Here is a 20,657-nt window from a genome sequence, read left to right on the forward strand (position 1 = left end):
TAAAATGTTTTTAACAATTAGATATCAGTTTGGAACAGCATCAAACATTTTGAACAACTCTATTTCTCAACAGTTGGAAACAGTGGCGGCGCCAAGGGGTGGTATGGGGGGTAATTACCTCCCCACTTTTCTGAAAATATGGTCTATATATTTCTTCTAAAAATAGATTAAAAAGCGCTGGGTAGGGGTAGATCAAATTTCCCAAGAAAAGGGAGAAATCACTGGAACGAGGCAAAAGGGGCGTGGTCACACTGGCCACGCCCATTACCCTCCCACTCTGTAATAGCTGGCGCCGCCACTGGTTGGAAATTTTGAGGCCGAAAGTACCAATGGATCATCCATCGTGACGGACGGACGCAGGGGCGTAACTTGACCAATAGATTTGGGGGGGGGGGGGTGAAAAGGATTTCTACCCTGCGAAATTGAGTGGTGCCCTGCAGACCTCGTAGCAAAGGTTTGTCTATACTCTAAAGGTTACTAGTGAAAGCTTCACCAGTGTAAATTAGTCTTTACCAAGAACAAACTCTTAAGCAATAAAGAAAACTTGAAACTTCATTGCCTATGAAATATCTTTTTTTTACGTGAGAGTAAATTAAATGTCAAATTTGATTTTCCTTTGTAATGAAGCTTTAATTTCATGGCATATCAAGTTTAGTGAGGTAGGAGGACCCACCATGGTTGGGTCCGACGTATACCTTGTAAAAGGGCATCTCCCAGACTAAAATTTAGCAAAATACTATACTGCTAAAAAACTGATAATTGTTTATTTGAAAAATAGGGAGGGGGATGTCATGCTAAAACGCTAGCGATAGATGTTGGGGAAGGAAAGAAACGGTAACCTTTCGCTTCAGATTGCACATAGTTGTGAATGACAGAGCAATGTTTTTTTTGATTGGGAGAGTTTTATTTCCTAAACAGAATGTGCAGTTTCTTATCTCGAGAAGGCCATGTTTACACTTCCAAAATAAAAACATTGCAATGATACAGAAAGTGATTTACTGAATAAATGCAAATAAAAAAAATTGAAATACATGAATAAGTTAGCAATTAGATCAAACAAAATCGGCATTTTAACAGTTTATTCTCTTTTTATTTAACACTCTGTTAAAAATTTATAGAAAAAAGGATAAAAAATTCTTATCTTGACCAAAGTGGGGGCCTTCAGCCCTCTATTCCCCCAGCGCCGTACCTGTCATGAAAATAATTTACAACTTAAATTAATTTGTGTGGACTCAACCTTGCCCTCATAAACTTATGCATCAATCACTGCATCCATTGGCTATGATTTTCGGTAAGGAATGCTTTCGCTCTGCTAATAACGGAGCTCTTCCTGACATAACTGTACCGTTCTCTAAAATGCAATGTCAGGAAGAGAGGTTCATAACAAATATAATACTTCCATTTCAAAATTCGTAAACGGCCCTTTACGAACTTCAGAGATGGCGTTTCTGCGTGGCAATAAAGCTCTTCTTGACGCCCTGCAAAATCTTCGATCGCCCTGCGAAATCGGCTGATTTTAAGATTGAGGGGGTGTCACACCCCCCCACACGCCCCGGTATTTTCGCCCCTGAACGGACGTGATGAAGAGACTGGAAAATGTCGTTTGAGATTAAAGTTGTTAAAAAGCACATTCTTCGTCATCAACATTTAGTAGAGGTGAATAATGGTTGATGTAAATCGTTCATTTGGTAGGTCAAATGGTCAAACCTCATGTGCGGAGTTATTGGACAAGTTTCGAATTGTCCGTCCGTCACAAATTTTTTAGAAATCTTTTCCTCCCTAGAAATAGCGACAAAAATTTTTTCTTTTGCTCTATCTATGATATGGTACCTCAATCACTATTTATGTTGATTACACAAGCAGAAATATCAATTATTTCTTTTCAGGAAACTTACGACTGTCCGTCCGTTACGCAATTTTGGTGAAAATGTTTATCAAAATAATGAGAAAATACAATGAAAAAGTCTTAAACAATAATAAAACTTTTTAAAGTGTCGGTTGAGGCTAATTCTGCCTGTTGAATTCCAAATTTTAAAGTTTCAATCATTCCAAGAAGCATTTGGTGATGAAATTACTGATCACATAGAAGGCATTCTAGGCCCACTTCTTAATTTCAATATTAACCACGGCATTGACAACAAGGGGTATTTTGGTCGTACGGCAGAGGCAAAGAAGCATGGCTACACACATCTGGATCGCCATCCTCCCTATAATACGACTGTTCGTGGAAAGGCTCATCGTCGGCAGAGATGTGGAAGAAATGAAGCTTACAAATACCATCCTAGTGTCAATGTGAACTTTCGTGCGATACTTTTGATACCCTAGTGTATGACTATTTACATACAACTGTGCAGCAAACAAGCAAGGGAAATCACAACCTTTTCAGGCAAATGACCGATAAGAAGTCTGATTTTTTCCAACTGCAACAAAAATTAATATTTATTGCATAAATCCTTTTTGAACCTTTCGTTTCTTCAGTGTACGTATCAAATGAAAAATACATTATTCAGTTTTGCAGTTGAAAATTTTTTACATCATAGGATCATAGCTCCAAGCTCCATGGCGCCCTTTTCACTCTGCCTTTTCATCTCTGATGCGGAGGAGCAGCACAGGGGATAGTGGCGTAAAAGAAATTCTCCTTTCAATTTCAAATCAAAGCAAGAAAGGGAAGACAAGACGAGCGGTGTTTTGGAAAAACTTGTTTGAGTGGAGTAGAAAGACACTGGGCGTAGCAAGGATTGGTTAGAGCCACCAAGGGTATGAAGGTTATCGGTTTTTGGTAGTTTTCGAACCCAATTTGAAGTCTTGCAATTAAATAAATTGCTGATAGGCTGATGAAATCGAGCAGCTGACCATTTTTGCTTGATGACCTAGACTTTCGAAGCCCTCTATTTTGAACGTCTCTGCAGCCGAATATCCCCATCAATCTTCGGAAAACCCGTTTTATAAAAAATTAAGCATGGATGAGTTTTGGTGCTTCAACTGTCAGCAAAATGTTGGTGGAGAAGAGGTGTACAATGCCCCTCGACATAAAGATTTCCTAGGAAAACAAATGGCTTCGCTCCAGTCTCTTCTTGATATGAAAAGGCAGGCAGACGTTTGCATTTGCCAGGACTGTGTATTTTACCGCATTCAGGTTTGTTCTTGCTGTAATAAAGCTGCACCGCTCTGTATGTACACCTTAGAAGAATGGTTCGTTTCAAATTCCTTGTTCAGGAAATGTCTGGATTGTACAGCGCTAAACGAGACACTCCACGTCAGCTTCGCGCTACCGTTTCAGGTCCCAACTCGAAAATTTATCCAGCAATGTCTGAACTGCTCAAAGTTCAAATATATTTGCTCATTTGTAATTTTTAAGCATTGCTATGATGAAAATTGTTGTCACAGAGCTATTAGAGATGGGAACGAAAAGAGTGAACAAAACAAAGACAACATCATATGTATTGAATGTAAGCTACTTCTTGACATTCAAGAGTATAAGATATTTCTCAAGGAAAGGTATCATTTGAGAATTTCCTTAGAACCAACAATTGGCTGCATTGGAAAATACAATCCAAAAAGTTTGATTGCAAAATCATATGCAAATGCTGTAACTGGCACCCCTGAGAAGTCACTGGAGAAGTCCAATAGCAATGCTGGCTCAAGAAGCGAAAAGCCTTTCAATGGTCCAGTTTTTGTCATTAGTACACCAAAAGGTATAGTCTTTTTCTTGATGCTTGATGTTTCTTAATATTGTTATTTGTAAAAAACCTAAGTATATGAATAGCAAAATTTCAATCTGCTGATATGATATATATTTACTACAATGAAATCTCTTATAACTATCACCTGTGCAATGCTACCCCCAGATCTGTGGCCAGTTGAGAAGTCTCTGCTGAATTTATGGTCAAACAATTCATTCAGCAATAGAATAATAGCTTATTTTCCTCAACTACCAGTCAAGTAGGTTACCCTTTTGCAAAGAAATGAAAGAAGAAAACTATGAAAAATTTGCTTTTTTCAGAAAGTATGTATTTTTTTAAAATAAAGTATGTATTTTTTCAGAAAGTAAAACTTCATCAGTATTGTTTCAGGCCTTTTCATGTCCCTTTCTTGATATATACATGACAATTTTTGCAAGCCCTACTCAACCCCCATGATTTATTTCATCCAGTGACAGTGCATGATACTGTAGATCATGGTTTTGTATTAATGCAAGTATTATTACAAACACCTTTAACTTTTTAGACTAGGAGAAAACATTATTATATGGCTCCAAAATCAACTAAACACCTAAGAGAAATGTACCTCTCAATTTAAAAAACTTACTGCAGTTGAATCTAATAAAGTTGTATCTCAGGTTACTTCCATTCCACAAAGCAGGGCTTATTTTAAACTCCCATTTGCTTTTCTTTTCAAATAAAGGCCAAAAAGCTTTGCTTTAGTTGTATTCTGGAGGAGCTGGACTTTTATTAAGTCATACAAAACTATTCCCTGTAGCCAAAAAGCTCCACATTACCTTGAACTTCTATGTCGCAGTTCTGAAAGTTGAAAATCTTTATTCTCAGAGGACACCAGTTTTCATGCTGTTATGACACATTCTAGGTGAAAGTAACAAAACTGTCAGGATAGCATAAGGCAGCAACGCCCTGTCCGCCTTGTATTGGAAAATATCAAATTTGTTAACTTTTACATTCTGCCACCAAATATAAGATATGCCTTAAAGGGGTTATTTGGTCATTGAATTTGAAGCACTGCAAACAATTTCTTCTATTTCTATCTTCTTTCTTGAAGTGATGTCTCATCAACAACTATTGTTAACTACTTTAGTCAAGCTGGTTTCTTGAAAAGTTCAATTCACTGTACAATTCACTGTACTACCAAGTATTATCAAGTGTCATCAATAACAAAAGTTTGTTTTCTGAACATAGTTTTAGACAGCCCCAACACACTACATGCTAAATTGATTGAGTTTTCTATTCAGGTGCTGAGGGTATCAAGGTTGAGTGCCTCTCATCATTAGGCTTAATTCTTGAAGACCTACACCCAGTGCCCTATATTTCATTCCTATTAACATCTGTAGGTGTTCTTAGGCAAACAAGAGGCATCCACCCCTTCTGTTACACATGTTGATCCTTCCTGACAAGCTTGTGGTTTCCTATATCCGATTATGCATCCTTTACATATCTAACTTCATAGGCAGAAATGTCTCCCAGCTGTTTTAATTACTTTGATACAGCATTCAACTTCCTAGATTCTACTTCCTTTTTCATCTCTTTTGTAATGCAGTTTGCATTGACAAGGGTTCTAATAGGCCTTTTCTCACCATCAGCTTGTGGCCTATTAGAACCCTTGCCAATCCATTCCTCATCAAATCTGCTACCATAATTTACACAAACCATAATTTGGAAGTGAAGTGTGAATGATGTTTTACATAAATCCAGCCCAGTTTATATGTTTTACATTATTTCAATGATATGTTTTGTTGTTGCTCTATTCATTTCTTTTCTTTTAAAGATTTTGTATGCAGCCCAGTAGCTGCCTCATTGAAGAAGTCGTTAAAGTATCTGGAAGAAAAAGTCAAACTTGAATTAAAACTGTCTGGAATGAATGTTGGCTTGTGGGAAACAGTTCTTAAGTACAACATAGAATCAACAACACATGCATTCTCCTTGCAAGGCACAGAAACAACTGATTTTTCAGAGCCAGAGATCCGCTGGGCCTATGCTGCTGTGTACACCCCAGCCCATGCTAGCATCATATACGATACAGTCAATTCACTGAATATTGGCCAATTCCCATGGAAAATGCCAAATCAGGAAAGGTTAGTAAAAGGTTTCTATTTTGTGAACAAAAAGGAAGGATGCAGGTTTGGCTAAATCCTTCTGTTTCACACTTTTGAAAATTTATCAAAATAGCCATGCCCAACTAGAAAATGGTATTAAATTTATTTGGAGATATGCTCTAGACAAAAATATGGTGCTGAAAATGATGGTGCTGACCTATTTTTAAAATATAGTGAATAAAAGTCTAAAATAGCTACCAAATAATTTAATATGACTGCCATACCATTTCTTGATGAAATATAACTTTCCATAGAAATATGTTGCTAATTCATTTGATCTAATAGTTGGTATGTTCAACCATATTCCTATCCTATCCTGATTTATTTAACTGAAACAAGTGAGAATGAAGCGATCTTTTTGGCTAAACGAATGTAGCACACAATAATGAGCAAATGAGGAAAAATGACAGAAAAAAAGAAGGTTTTTCCATGTGCAAATTATTACAGAAAAAGCTGAAAAGAAAGAATTTTCAGAGATCCTTGTTAAGTGTTGAAAGAATTTGCAGAGATATAAATTAGTGAGCAAAGATCAAAATGTAAACTGATTTGGCAACAAGAATCTTATGAAAACTTTTGAAAGCTCTCTGTTGCTTCCACAAATAGCTCTGCTTCAAACCATCCATAAGCCACAGCTGGAAAAAGATAAAAAAAGAATCTTGCAGTAGTCATACAATAATATTGCAAAGGACCAATTGGCCACAAAATGAAATTCCTACCAATTTGGATACTCATTTTAACTTGTATACAACTGTACTTCTTGGCATACCTGAGACGTTCTAACCAAATGCTCCTTACTTCACGCAGAAGCATTGACCTTAGCCAGACGCTTCTTGATATGAAAGGATCACAAATCTTTCAAATCTCACCCAGTAGCTTTTCTAAAAATCACTGGCTCAAAGCGCTTGCTGAAATTTGCTAATCAAGAAGATAGCACCCACGAGACATAACAGTAAGATTCCTGAATTATGGTCTCCTCGGCGGCCTCTGGTTGATATCTGCAATATCGTGTTAGCAACTGTTGATATGTTCGACAATGTAAAATCAAGGAAAGGTCGAGGAATAGCGGCAGGTAATCAATATTTCAAGAGCTTTATCCTACCATCGTCAAACCGTCCAATTTGAGAATCTAGTCCAGAAGAAGAAGGCAACATCTGTTTTTTATGTAGGGAAATATTTCGTAGCCATTCTGCCAGAGAACGATTCCAAGAAGCTAGATTTGCACAAAACTATACATTGGTCAATGTAAAAAGGCGACTTTCAGATGATTTTTCTTAGGGATGATTTTCAAACAATCTGCAAGCAAGAACGTTGTATTGTTGATGCAATGCAGGTAGTGAGGATTAGACCAGTCAAAAACCTGAAACTACTTACTTTTGAAGCCTAGTCTGAGAGGTTAGCATGTCAGCTCAGAACTGTACCTTGACATGCCGGCCGTGTCTTTGTTGATCACGACAGTAATTAACTTTGCTTGTCAAAAGAATTCTTTACTACAGGAAAGGCGAGAAGAATCTCAGTGCTGTCATTGCTAGAAGAATGGAAAACGTTTCTGATTCGTATTTTGGCTGACTCCTTACTCCTAAAGGAATCCTTGCTGGAAAAGAGCTATTTGTATAAAATGCCAATTATTCATTAAAGCAAATGGAACAGATCCGTGGAATAGCGTACCATTTCTTTGTAGCAGTCACAACGAGGCTGATCCATGATTAGCACTTCATGCAGTATATGCAAACTCAAAGCATAATGGCGCATGTGTTATGGCTGATGGTTCTGTCAAATACAAAATACTTCGTTGTGTCTCAAGAAAATGCGTCTAGCTCACAAATAAAGCTAACACATGTTGAAATGATGCATTGTAATTCTTTGCTTTCTTCATTGATATGGAAGCTGTTAAAGTCACATCACATAGCACCTTAATGTCGGGATTCGTTTGGACATATAGTCGTGTATTTTATAGAAATCGAAAAACATCTTGAGTGAATCTTCTCCGACTTTGGTTGTTTGTGCAGAAGTTCCAAAGTCAAAAAAAGATCATGAATCTCAGTTTTCTGCTACCGTAAAAAGAAAATAGAAGGCTTCATACCATATCCATATTCATACCTGTGTGAAGACCATATCCTACGATTTTCAAGGTGGTTTGATGCTGCAGTTGAGCTTCCTAGTAGATAGATCATGATTGGGGTGAATGAGGATTCTATTGTCAAATTGAAAAAGAGCTTTACGCTTAGAGTGTCGTGTTATTTATCAGTTAGTAATTAATAGCGCTGCATAGTTCATTCGCACGACGATTCAAAAATTATTCCCAACAAAAGATGTATTAAGCTTTTAAGATGTCTATTTAAGGATAACAATTTCAAGAATACTCCATTTTCGCGTGAAAACAAGGCTTTTGGCCCCCCTTAACAGACCCTTATTCAATTTTAAGCATTTATGGGCAAGAAATATGCTTAATTAACTTCAATACTTTAAATTATCTCTATTTGAACTGTTTTTTCATTTATTACTTTCATATACGAAAAAACGAGACTTCAAACACGAAAAAGAGGCTAATGGTCCTCAAAAATCCCCGTATAACATCGATTTTCGAAATCAGCACCCTCGAATTGACCAAAAGCACTTGGTCCCGTAAATTTTGCTCTCGGGCGACCATTCCCCTATTCTTCATCTGGTCTAAGATAGTAAGCAGTGGTAGTTTCTTAGGGCTTTGTAATAACCAACTTTCTGTTTGTTCAAAACCCCAGACTAGCATTATTTAATATTTTCAAAGACGCAAAAAGTTTCGCAGATGTTGTTAAAAATGATTATACATCTCTCTCCCCCCCCCCAGGCTACATTATACAACCGAGTTGAATGTCTTGAAGTGACTGCATTTAATTGCAGTTTTATGAGCGTTGATTTTGTTTTCAGTTGCCTCCCAGTTGTTTCTGTTGATAAGAGTATGTTTAGGTCAGCTTTGCCGATTAAATTTTGCTCCGCACACAGTGGTTCCTGATTTTTTTCCTGTTTTTCAGGGTCGATGTTTGTTGCTTCGGTGCTGCCTTGGGCAGTGATGCCATTGGTCTGCAGCACTTCCTTCCCAAAGACACTACGTTCCATCTTTTCGACAACTGTGCATCATGGGAGCACAATGCCAAAGATCTTCTTGGAAAAGAGTTCGAAATTTCATTCACTTTTACTTTATTTGATGTTACCAAGAAAATTTTGCCTGCGGTTGTTGAGAAAGTAAAAAAGGTAAGAATATATCGCGTTACATTTCCACTTTTTGTTTTCTGAAACCAAATTTCCTTTGTTATGTTATTGATCACTGTTCTTTGAGTTCACTGGAAGAGAAAAGGAACAGACAAAAAGCTCGAGGCTAGTGTTCCAAAGTGATGATGTCACAAAATATATTTTTAGAATTTTTATTTTGACCATTTAACCCGAAAGAGCATCATAAAATGCCTTTAATCGTACAGAATCAGTGGAGTATGTTTCAAATTGGCATCGAATTGGCATCGCTTTAGCCACATGAGCAGAGGTCATTTCCCCATCAAATCAATGTAATTTGGTCTTGGTTCACAACTTCATGAATCAAGGCTAAAAAACAACAAGCCGTTAGTAAATGTAAAATCTTTCATTGGTCAAATCTCGCCCAACCTTGAATTAATTTAACTGGATTTGCGCTTCAAAGGGCTATATATGCTATTTATTCAGATTATTGTCAAAATTAAGACATTCTAAAATAGATTTTTGATGACGTCGCACTTTATTACTCTATTTCGGCAGAGAAATGAAGCTCTACAGTTAATTGAAAAATGGCAGGTAATTTGCCTTTGATGATTGGTATGGGTGTGAGCTTCGTCTGCTGAAAGTCGGCCTTGACGTGCAGGCAACCGAAATTCCATTGCTAATCTTTGGAATGGCCTAAGGTTCATAGTAAGCGAACGATTCAAGCTCATTGAAATCATGATGCAACTGCACTGTTTTTATGGGCACTGTATGGTGCATTTTCAATCTTCTTTGCTTTATTTTGTTCTGTACGACAGTCAACTAACTCAAATAAAACGAGTGTTTATTTGTAGAGTGTATAAAATTCATAGCTTAGAAGGATTGCTTTGTGTAGCCAATTGATCAGTGCCCTTTTAAAGCATCTAAACAAAGAAAAAAGTATTTTAAACACAATCCAGTGAAAGAGCTAGAGATAGGAATAGAAAATTTAAGTTAGAATTGTTTAGAGAAATGAAATAGAAGCAAAAAGGATGATGAACATGCTTCACTCTGTTAAAAACCCTTTCATAGAACGAAATGGACATCAGCCAAACTCGAGAAATTGCTTGCTCTTGTCCTTCCTGAGATTTCGTTGTTTATTATCAATCTCAGAAGAACTAACTAGATTGACTAAAATTTCTTCAATTTTATGTGTAAGTCAAAATTAAAGAGCATTTATGCAAACTTCTTGTTCCATAATGTCGTTTTCATGAATCCCAAATTTTTCAAGCTCTTTAAAATCTATAATCATTATCACATATAATATTTTTGTCTGTCATTTTTAGAAACTCTGCGAGAAACCCCAGTCTTAAAATAAAAGTGCCTAAAGATCCTTAGTTTGTTGGAAGAGTTCGACATCTGTTCTATAGTTAAAGATGCCTTAGTTTAGCAATGATTTTTATATTGTATACCTTATGTCGGAATTTTTGTTTTTATCCAAACTCAAAAATAAGTCGATGTTTCCTGTTTACTTTTTATTTGCTTTGTTTTCTTCTCTTTTCTTTTCCTTTTAATTTTTCCCTTGCCAAAAACAAACAGCTAAGTAACAGACTCATATAAAATGATCTCTCATAAAAATTGTTAACAAGTGCAAGGATTTGTTTTTCAGTCAACGATCTTCACTTTTGTCAAGTTCTTATCGGCCGTGCAAAACCTTTCCGACGCAGTGTCCGCTTTGAGAACGATCCTGGAAGCAGCACCGAACGGTTCCTCGTTTCTTTTCATCGACAACTCGCTCATGAGTATCAAGAATTTCGTGGAGAGTCTTGTTTTCCCTGATCGAAACTTTGAAGAGACCAAGAATGGCAAAGAAAACGATGAATTCATCTTCAATGCCTCGTACGCAGAATACAGGTTTGAAATCGAGGATGCTCTGGCGAAGTATCCTTTGCTGTGTGACTACATTAACCTCGTTGTAGAGTGGGTTGATAGGCCTCCTTTGAGTGATCTTCGTGTGTACATATTTCATGTTGTTAAGAAAAATTAGATTCTATAAACAAAAAAAATTATTTGCGTATAATTAATGTAAATTCTGTTGTTAAATTAAAAAAGCAAGTTGCTTGTTTTCAATTTTTTCATGAAATTTTAAACTCAGTTGTTTTCCGTCTCATTTTATGTCAAAACGTATTTGTAAATATCGTGAGTGCAAAATTGTTAAAAAAAACTTTTATTAGTTAGTTGTTTGTAAAGTTGATCACTTATAGTGTGTAAAATGCATTCAAATATGTTAGTGAATTTAATTCCTTTATTTTAGCTAGTTTGAAACGTTCTTTGTTTCATTGCTTTTAAACATTTTTGTTTCAACAAAATGCTCTCCTTTTCTCGTACCATGGTGTCCGTTTAAAGATCGCATCATTTCATTTCCTTTGTGAATAAAGCTGGAATGATTTGACAATCAGTTATCATTCGTTTATCTAGCTTTAATGCGGGTATCTTCTGTCGAGTATCGCCCGTTTTATGTTTCATTAGGTACCTTCTTCCATAACATTCAAAACTGACCTGCGGTTCTTACATATGCTTCCCCAATCCCAATCCCTAAGCAGCGACCTGTTTTATTTATAGCTTGTTCTTATACATTTATATTTCTACATCTGACTAATAGAAAAAATCTTACTATTCAAATATGATTTTCAGATAACTTTCAGTTATATACTTATTATGCGCAACTGTAAAAATCTGTTTAACCATTCTCGCTTTTAATCAGTTGGGGTTTTGTCGTTTTGAAGCGTAAATCGCCGTGGTTTTATCTATCGTTTTCAGTAAGTGTGTATAGACTTGCATTTTTGCACAGCAGCCACAAATCAATGAATGAATAAAGGAAATAAATATACCCTTTGTAATTGCAAACAAATGGGGCTACAAAGTTGGCACAAGTCCCAAAATAGATAGAGTTGGCTCTAGCCCCAAGGTAGACATCTTTTGCAGATTTCCCAAAATAGATAAATTGCCACTAGCTCCAAAATGAATTAGATTGATATCCTCCTACATTGTACGGACGCAAAAAAATTATTGAAATCATTGAATTTGTTATCTGGACAACTCTTCCAAAATACACGAAACAGAGTCTTTACGATTGTTAATAAAAATGACACGTGCAGTCTTCAAATTTGCCTTGCTTTCCATACAGGTGTAGATTAGATCTTTGCCTGTAGGTCTCCACCCCTAGCACTTAGCATCTTCTTCATGGCTTTCTTCTCTCCTTCTAACCCTTGAGCTTGGTAAAAGTAAAAGTGAGCTGCGAAATCTTCTGTAAATGTACATTGCATATGCACGTTCAGTATTTAATTCAATACATGGAGAAAAGATAACATTCTAAGAAAAGTATAAAAAATTATTTGAGATTGGTAAACTGAACCCACATTTTTTTGCATTCTCTCTGACAGTAAATGTGAACAGCTTCCCAGTATTTCCACCTCAGGGAATAACTCAAGCCAATCATTTGAGCCAAGTTTAAGGCCATCAGCTGCTATTCCGATATACAATGCAAAACTTCCCATTTTATTTTAAAGCCGTTTTCTTCACGTTTGTTCCAGAAGCCCCTAGCCTTAAGCTAACTTCATATTTTGCTTATCTGGGCTATTTTCATAAAATATTGCGATCAGTAAAATTATTTTCATAATTTTCTCCTCGTAAGGTCCTTGATCCGTCTCAATGGCTTTTCTCGACCTTGTTTAATGCACAGCATATAGTTATGGTATGTCCTTTCCCGAATCAATTTCAATTTGTCAAGCCATAATCAGTACTTTGGAACAATGAAAGTACCATCAGAAATGCTCAGAATTTACAGCAACTTTGAAGCAGAGAATTAATGATGATAGTTTTTGCTTTTTAAGATTTCAAGTCTGCTTCTTCAAGGTAGATGGTCTGTTGCTTTCCAAAAACTTTACCTATAAATAAACAAACATAGCTATATACAATACTCTATAACAAAATGTATATCGGCATTTTGAAGAAATTTGCTTTGCAGTCATTGATTATGATTATGTATTCCAAAATTTGGATGTAGATAATAAAGATGACAACAACAGGTGACTTCAACGTGGCCCATCGAAAGCATTAAGGGGGCTTGGAACAAAAAGAAAGATGGGGCCCATGAATATATTATTAATACTGTTATTGTTTTTGTAATTTTTAGGAACCAGGCATAAAGCCTCTTGGCGGCACGGTACCGACTATTCCGGTTTTGTGTCCTTGATTATGGCGCGGCTAGACGTCAGGGATGCCGTATTTGCATGTTATAGTCTAGATTCAGCATTTTGGCAGATTTTGAAGGTACCTTGCATCTAAAATTCTGTCGAGCATATTTTCGAAATTTGTATTGTATTGTATTGTATTGTATTGTATTGTATTGTATTGTATTGTATTGTATTGTATTGTATTGTATTGTATTGTATTGTATAGATTATTTAATATTAGTTTTTACAATAGTAAAAACACATTAATTAAGACTAACATAAGCCAATTTCAAAGATTGCATAAGACAGATTATTTACTGCAAAACGAGCACGCGCACTTGTTTTCAAGGAACCAAGTTTTGATCAAGTTCTTTAATTGTCCCGTATTTTGTGCTGTCTTTATTGATTCCGGGAGTGAATTCCAGATTTTAGGCCCTTTGTCAGTTAATGATCTCATACCATTGTTGGTAGTTTTGGCTTTAGGAATGTCAAGGGGGATTTTGAGTCGAAGGTTATGACTTGTTTTTTGGGTACAAAATAGTCTTTCATGAAAACAGGATTAAGGTTGTTAAGTGTTTTATAAACTTCAAGGGCTAAAATTCTAACTGATTGGACATGTATGGTAGTTTCTTTTGAGTCAGCAAGTAGTTCTTTGTATGAAAACGAATGAATAGTCCAAAAAAGGGAGTCTTAATGCCCTTTCGTTAATTTTCTCTAGCTTATCCTGACTTCCTTTACCACATAGCATCCATATCAATGGACAATAATTGAAGTGACATAGTACAAATGAATTCGTAATTATCTTTTTTTCTCTGTCGCCCATAAATCTTGCCAATCTTTTAAAGGATTTAACTGTTTGGCTGCTTTTTTACAGATCTTATCGATATGAGCATCAAACTTTAAATTTTCATCGATCTGAACACCAAGCAAAGTAACGATATTCTCTATTTTAATTGCAAATTCTTTGTCAATTCCAAACTCACTTATGCATTTATCTTTGCTGCCGATTGTGACAGCTTGAAATTTAGAGGGATTTGCAATCATTTCATTAGATTCAAACCAATCAAGACATGTGTTAACTTTTACAAGGTGCAATAATTCATCAGTATTTGTTGCAGTGACAGATATCGTGCTGTCATCAGCAAAATTACATAAAAACCCTTAATTAAGGCTGTAAAAACATTGAAAATATTGAAAAGTAGAGGTCCAGGTATTGATCCCTGTGGCACTCTTTGCCCGAGTTTACCCAAGGAGCTGTAATGATTTTTCACTTTGACTCTTTGTTTTCTATTAGGCAGATAGCTTTGTATGAGTAAAAGAGAATTTTTATCTACACCAAAGGCATGTAGTTTTGCTAAAAGTAGGTTTTTTGGTTGACAGTCAAAAGCTTTGATAAATCCATAAGGACAGCACAAATATGTTGGTTCCTTTCCAGCTCTGTTTTCCAGTCTACAATATTTGCATATTTAGAAAAAGGTATTCAAGAATATGTATTCTTTACGCCTGTCTCTTTAGATTAACAACAAGCATCCTTAAACAATGTATGAGATCCGTTTCTGCTATGTCACTGCGTCATGCTCACACCCCGTCGCTAGATGTTAGAGGCAATACTACGTATCTGCCCGCCATCACATTCTAGGGGGCAATGTTGCAAATAATATCAAGTTTTATTTCAGATCCAACCACGGTGACGTAGCTGTTATTGGCAATTATTAGAAATCAAATATTTTCTTTTCCTTTAATCGCTAGAATTGTTAAAATGATGGTTTCATGTTCGAAATATACGTACCTTGATGATTAAAATATACCAGTGCCTTCCATGCGAAAATCCTTCCTTTATGTGGAAATTAAAACCAACGGAACAAACTTATTGGTCTTAAGAGGCAGCGTCCTCTGAAACAGCCTACCTGACGTTATAAAAAGCACACTGTCTGTTGTAAGAGGCTTCAAAAAGCTGACAAAATTTTGGAAGGTTGAAAATTGCTCGTGCAAAAGATGTTGGTAGAAAAATCATTTCAATTATATCAATATTTGTAAATGTAAATCAGGTAAATTTTTTAATGTTATTGTGAATTTTTCCTTTTTTGTAGATGGTTGGTCTGAATAGCCTTTCATATATGCCATTGTAAAATTGACTATGCGCTTCTATTGACTATGATCAAGATAAGGAAACGCAAGCAAGCTTTCAAAATAGTGGGTCAAAAATACGAAAAGGTGTAGATTCAAGCTTAGAAAGTGATATAAAGAAAGCTGAAATGGGGAGGAGAAAAAAGAATAGTTTCTATTATTTTACAAGGATTTCATTATTCATCAGTTTCATCAATTATTTACATTGCTTACACCGATGTGAACATGCTTGCCGGCTTGTGTATTTTCTATGATTTCAGACCTTTCATATTATATCTCTAACCTCTTTATAGATATGAATGCTCATTTACATAGATACAGGATTCAAGCTGTTTGGTGTTACCAATGATTTTGGCAGCCATTGTAGATCGCTAAATTAAGGTAAAAGTACCCCTGGAACCAGCAATGAGCCTTGAGGGACACCAACAATCGCAAAAGATTCACATCAACGGCCCCTGTGGTGAACCATATATTTGCCAATTATTGATGGTATATCATTAAGAAACATCACCTGGATTTACAAAGCTTCGATTCAACATTTATTTTGATGTTTAAGCGAATTATAAAGAGAGCGGGATTAAGAACAAGAGTCGTTTGTCATTACAATAAAACAAAGAAGTTAATCACTAATACATTTTTATTTGCTATGTTGGCTTCTATCAAGTTCTAAAAGAGAATTTGGTGACGCAATAGCATTTCATAAGCGAGACACACTTGGAGTCCTAAGCTGCAAACAGAAATTATGTTATATTTTGACAAAAGTAAATTGCTTTATCACAAAAACGATCACCAACAGTGTTCACTCATTGTAGAGTAGCGTAATAACTTAGAGATACTGAACAGCGTATTTCTGTCCGTCATAAGAAATTCTGTTTTTGTAAGTTCAGTTTCATACGTGAGAAAACTTCGAACACGATCCATGCGAACAAAGGTACAAAGATTATTCCATTCATTATTTTTAACTTTTCCATGAAAGGAATCAGGATGTGATTTTTCCGGATCGCCAATTTCATAATGAAAATGTAGAAATTGAAATCCACCAGATAAGGAGAAAGATAATCCATCAAAACCAGTGGTTAGATTATCGCGTTGTTCAAATTTTCTTCATCAAAACAAATGAAGCCGCAAAATCATCTTAATGACAAGTCGATAGTATTTTAAATATAAAATGTCATTGATTTTGGTGGACTCGTGGGGCGTAGATATTGTGAAGCTGCTCTGAGAGATCACTTGAGAGCCTGAGTGGCCGACCTTGAGAAACTTTGTACTAGTTTCGAAAAATAATTATCTTTTGAATAAACTTTGGAATGACTTATTAAGAAAATTTGATTCCATGCCAATCAAATCACGAGGAAGTCGGAGATAAAATCTGAATGTTTCTCTTGCAAATTGCACTGCTTACATTCAGATTTATACAACATCATATCTGGGAATATACCCTGGGTGCCAGAGTGACAAAATTTAGAGCATGGAAATGGAAAACCAAGCGGAGAAGCAAGATGGATATTTCTCAGTTAGATGCTCCTCCGCTTCTTCTCTCCTGACTTCTATTCCTCCGTTCGAAATTTTGTGGCTCTGGCACTGCCAATGATAGATGATTCCTTACTGAGCGATTGAATAGAATGTATTGCAATGTTGATTCGAAACAAAGACTTGACTCTGCATGCGATAGTTATTTTGTAATTGTGATGCCCTTAGTAGGTTTGACGATAAAATACTGAGAACAATCTCTGATAAAAAGAAAAGGACAGTTGGAACAGTAAATGCTTAATGCATGTTCAACTTAATGCGACGAACGCTGGGCTAGAAAACCATGTTCCTTCCTGGTAGCAAGCTAACGAGCAGCTTAACCTTCCTTTGAATTTCTTTAAGGCACATGCAAAAAATAGTTTTCTGCATTTAGGATGCCAGGGTTAAGCAATAGTGGAAAATCTTTGATTAAAGCTAGCCATGCTTCATTGATATGCCTCTATAAAAATATGGACACCAATCAGGAATTCGAAGGAAAAGACGTAAAACATGCGACATAAAATGAATAAAATAAAAAGCTACAAATGTACAAAACAGTGAATCGTAAAAAACAGCTTTAAAATTTCCCCAGGTTATTTTTGTAAATAAAGGGACTTTTGCTCATTTATTCGAATGGGTTTTGTATGCTTCTCCTAGAAGCTATTTGCTGCTGCCCTACATTGAAAGTGCTACTGCCAAATGCAATACATTTCCCTTTCTCTCCATGTTTCTTTCATTTTGTTCCCTTCCTTTGCCATTTTCTGTTTTGCTTCCCTCCTTTTCCTTTTTCCTTCTATTACTTCTTGGGGAATTGAACATTTCAGCAAACTTCCTGATAGCGCCACTACCACTCAGGGCCGTCGAGAGACGGGCCGGGCCCCAGGGCTGGGACTTTCATGGGGCCCACCGTCGAAGGCTGCAAAAACCTTTTTTGGATTACGCCCTTAGCAATGCAGTTAGATGGACTGTAAAAGGCATGAATTTTGAAATCAACGCCCCTGGAACACTTGAATTTGTATTTTATGGCCTTTAACAGAACATGTAATCAGTGACTATATAAAAAAATCATTAAAACAAATCAGTTTAAAAATCAGAGTTAATTTAATGTTTAAAAAACTGCTTTCCTTGCTTTCCTCATGGCGGAATCCTTAATCTTTTTCCACAATCTTCTCCAGCTGTCGTTCGCTCCCCAATCATCAGGAGAAGCCAATTTTGATTTTGAACCATTATTAATAGTGTGCTCAAAGAACCTGCATGGCAAAAAAAGAGTGCAGCCTTTGTAGGACTGAAAACAAGCCAGCTTCTTCTTACTACCTGCCCATTTTGCTGCTTCACATTTAGGACCGTTGTTGGAAATTTGTGGCCGTCGCAATCTTTGGGAAACTCTGGAGAATGAGGCAAATGACCAGCTCTAACAACCTTTTCTAACTCCTTTTTCGTTGGAAATCCGGTCAATGTGCCGACATCAAAACTAGATGATCCACTATGAACAGTATCTTGATTTAATGACAAATCGGTAGTGCTTTCTCTACTTTCTGTGGTGTCATGGTCTACCGAAGCAGCCAAGCCGTCTGTGTCTTCTTCTTCTTCAGCAATGCTTTGAACAGAGCTTTCACCAGGTTTATTTCAAGTTGAATCACCTTCCTTGTCTCTTTTGTAAGCACCTACCTCAAACAATGTGCGAGAGGCCTTCTTTGCTTCTTTTTCTCGTATCTTTTTTACCTGCCTTTTCTGAGCACCAGATGTGTGCCTGTAAGATGACATCGCAGGGGTTGCTTGGATCGTGATCCCGCTTAGTGATTTTGATAAAGACTTTTATAGCGTTTGGATTTGTCTTGGTTCTTCGCATGTGCTTTCTCTCTGGTCTACACCGTGAATGGAAGATTTACTTTTACGTTTATAGGAAGTCCACACAAGGAATAACTAAAACATCTGACCTAAACATGGGCTCCGACAAAGGTTGAAAAGTGGGGGACCAAGGAAAAATTTAACACCCAAAACAAAAGATTTTGAAAAAACTCTATTGTTTTGCAAAAAAATGGGGGGCCAAGGCCCCCCTGACCCCCCTCCTTCATTGGGGGCCCTGCTAAAAGTAGATATATGTAAGTGCAATCGAATTTTTCGGCTTCCGGAGAAGTATATTATGATCGTATCGGCAATGTTTTAATTATAAACCATCACAAGAAAAGGCCCTCGTCATAGACCAGTTTGTTGATCCCATGTTGAAAGATTAAAGTTCGAATATCAATCGGGTCATGGGCCCGCCCTGCCAATGCTGCTAATTGAAAACTCATAGCCAAAAATACATACCTTATTTTCTACGGGCCCCTCAAGGCCCCGGGCCCCCTGGTAACTACCCTGGTTACCCCCCCTCTCGACGGTCCTGCTACCACTCTACTTAATTTTTTGGGGGCCTGACGAAACGTTTGGCAGCGGACACGAGCATGTTCAGCAAGGGTCGTACGCCCCAAGGAGACCTAAGCGGGCTTTGAATTCATGCAAACTTTACCTCTTTCCATTCTCCCAAATTCACGGTATGATTTTAGCTCTCTCAAAATGACAGGCTACAAGATCCTTAATACTTCGTTTGTTGAAATGAACCTTTATGTAAACAGAAAATATCTGCTGCTCTTTGCCAAGATGATCTGATATCAGTGGAGCCGGTGCAACACCGTACGAGAAATCACGCTCGTTATTGATAACCAAGCTTGACCTATTTTGAAACCCTCAATAGATGAGTTTAATTTCATAGGCAATTATTGCCAAAAACCTTTAACAGGAAAGGAAGGCATCATCATTTTTGTTTCTCACTATTTACGGAGCTGATGATCCAACACATCATACTCTGTGTCAGCTAAGATCTGGAAAGAACCGTAACTGACCATCATAATGAAAAAGGTTCCGATCACAGAGAAGAAAACTAACACCCCCTCCCCACCCCCTTATGTTCCAACCCAGTTTTGGAAAAATTAGAAAGTCGATCTAAAAAAAGTGGGGTGGATATGTCAACCCCAGTCCACCCCGTGGCGCCGCCCCTTGATTAACTGCTTGTAAAAAATTGCAACTCAAAGCTTAGACTCGTTAGTTACCTGTCCATTAGTTACCTTTATGTCCTGTCATTAGTTACCTTTACATGACTTTAAATTGCCTGGGCATGTTTTGCACGGGGTCAGTAGTTGCCTTTACGAAGCCATCTATTGTAAAGAACTGACAATGAAACATAAAGAACAAATGGTTGACAGCCCATTAAACACATTAGACGTTTATAAAACATTGCCCCTATAAATTGATAGACAATATTGCATCTACACATTGTAATCATGGATTCTGAGTGGCAAATTGCAAATGGAAATAAAATCGGCTTTTACGTTAGGAATAAAGTGTTGATTACAAAATTGGACGTCGTTCAGGCACTTGGCTTGTGTGTAAACAGACACCCGAGTTTTGTACACTTTCTTTGTAAATCTTTGTGTGTTCAAAAGTTAAAACATTTACCAGAGAATACAAATGTTTGTACGCATAAAGCAACATAGCTAAAAATGATTAATTTTTCACAAAATTCCTTTTTATTTGCAAGACAACCATTGTAAGATGTATTGACAAATACTCATATTGAACCACGGTATTTGCTCGACCTTGACAAAGAATTGCCATATTTTGTTCACGACTTACGTGCAGGAAGGACACTGTCTACATTGGAGGTTCTTGGCAGGGACTAGAAGGGAGGACCTTTGAGCAATGGTTGTATTTACTCCCAAACAGTTATCGAACAACGTTGC

The 20,657-nt window shown here is 36.7% G+C and overlaps 1 protein-coding gene across 1 annotated transcript; it reads left to right on the forward strand.

Moving 5' to 3' along the window:
• The first annotated feature begins 2,627 nt into the window (after positions 1 to 2,627).
• LOC135687379 (uncharacterized) lies at positions 2,628 to 12,416 on the forward strand. The gene is made up of 4 exons (XM_089114562.1): positions 2,628 to 3,695; positions 5,497 to 5,803; positions 8,833 to 9,052; positions 10,677 to 12,416. Exons 1-4 carry the CDS (start codon positions 2,960 to 2,962, stop codon positions 11,052 to 11,054), a joined length of 1,641 nt encoding a protein of 546 aa, XP_088970688.1. The 5' UTR covers positions 2,628 to 2,959; the 3' UTR covers positions 11,055 to 12,416.
• The last annotated feature ends 8,241 nt before the right edge of the window (positions 12,417 to 20,657 follow it).

This window comes from Rhopilema esculentum, chromosome 20, assembly GCF_057945365.1.
Source record: "Rhopilema esculentum isolate cy_ngs chromosome 20, ASM5794536v1, whole genome shotgun sequence".
NCBI classification, from domain to species: Eukaryota; Metazoa; Cnidaria; class Scyphozoa; order Rhizostomeae; family Rhizostomatidae; genus Rhopilema; species Rhopilema esculentum.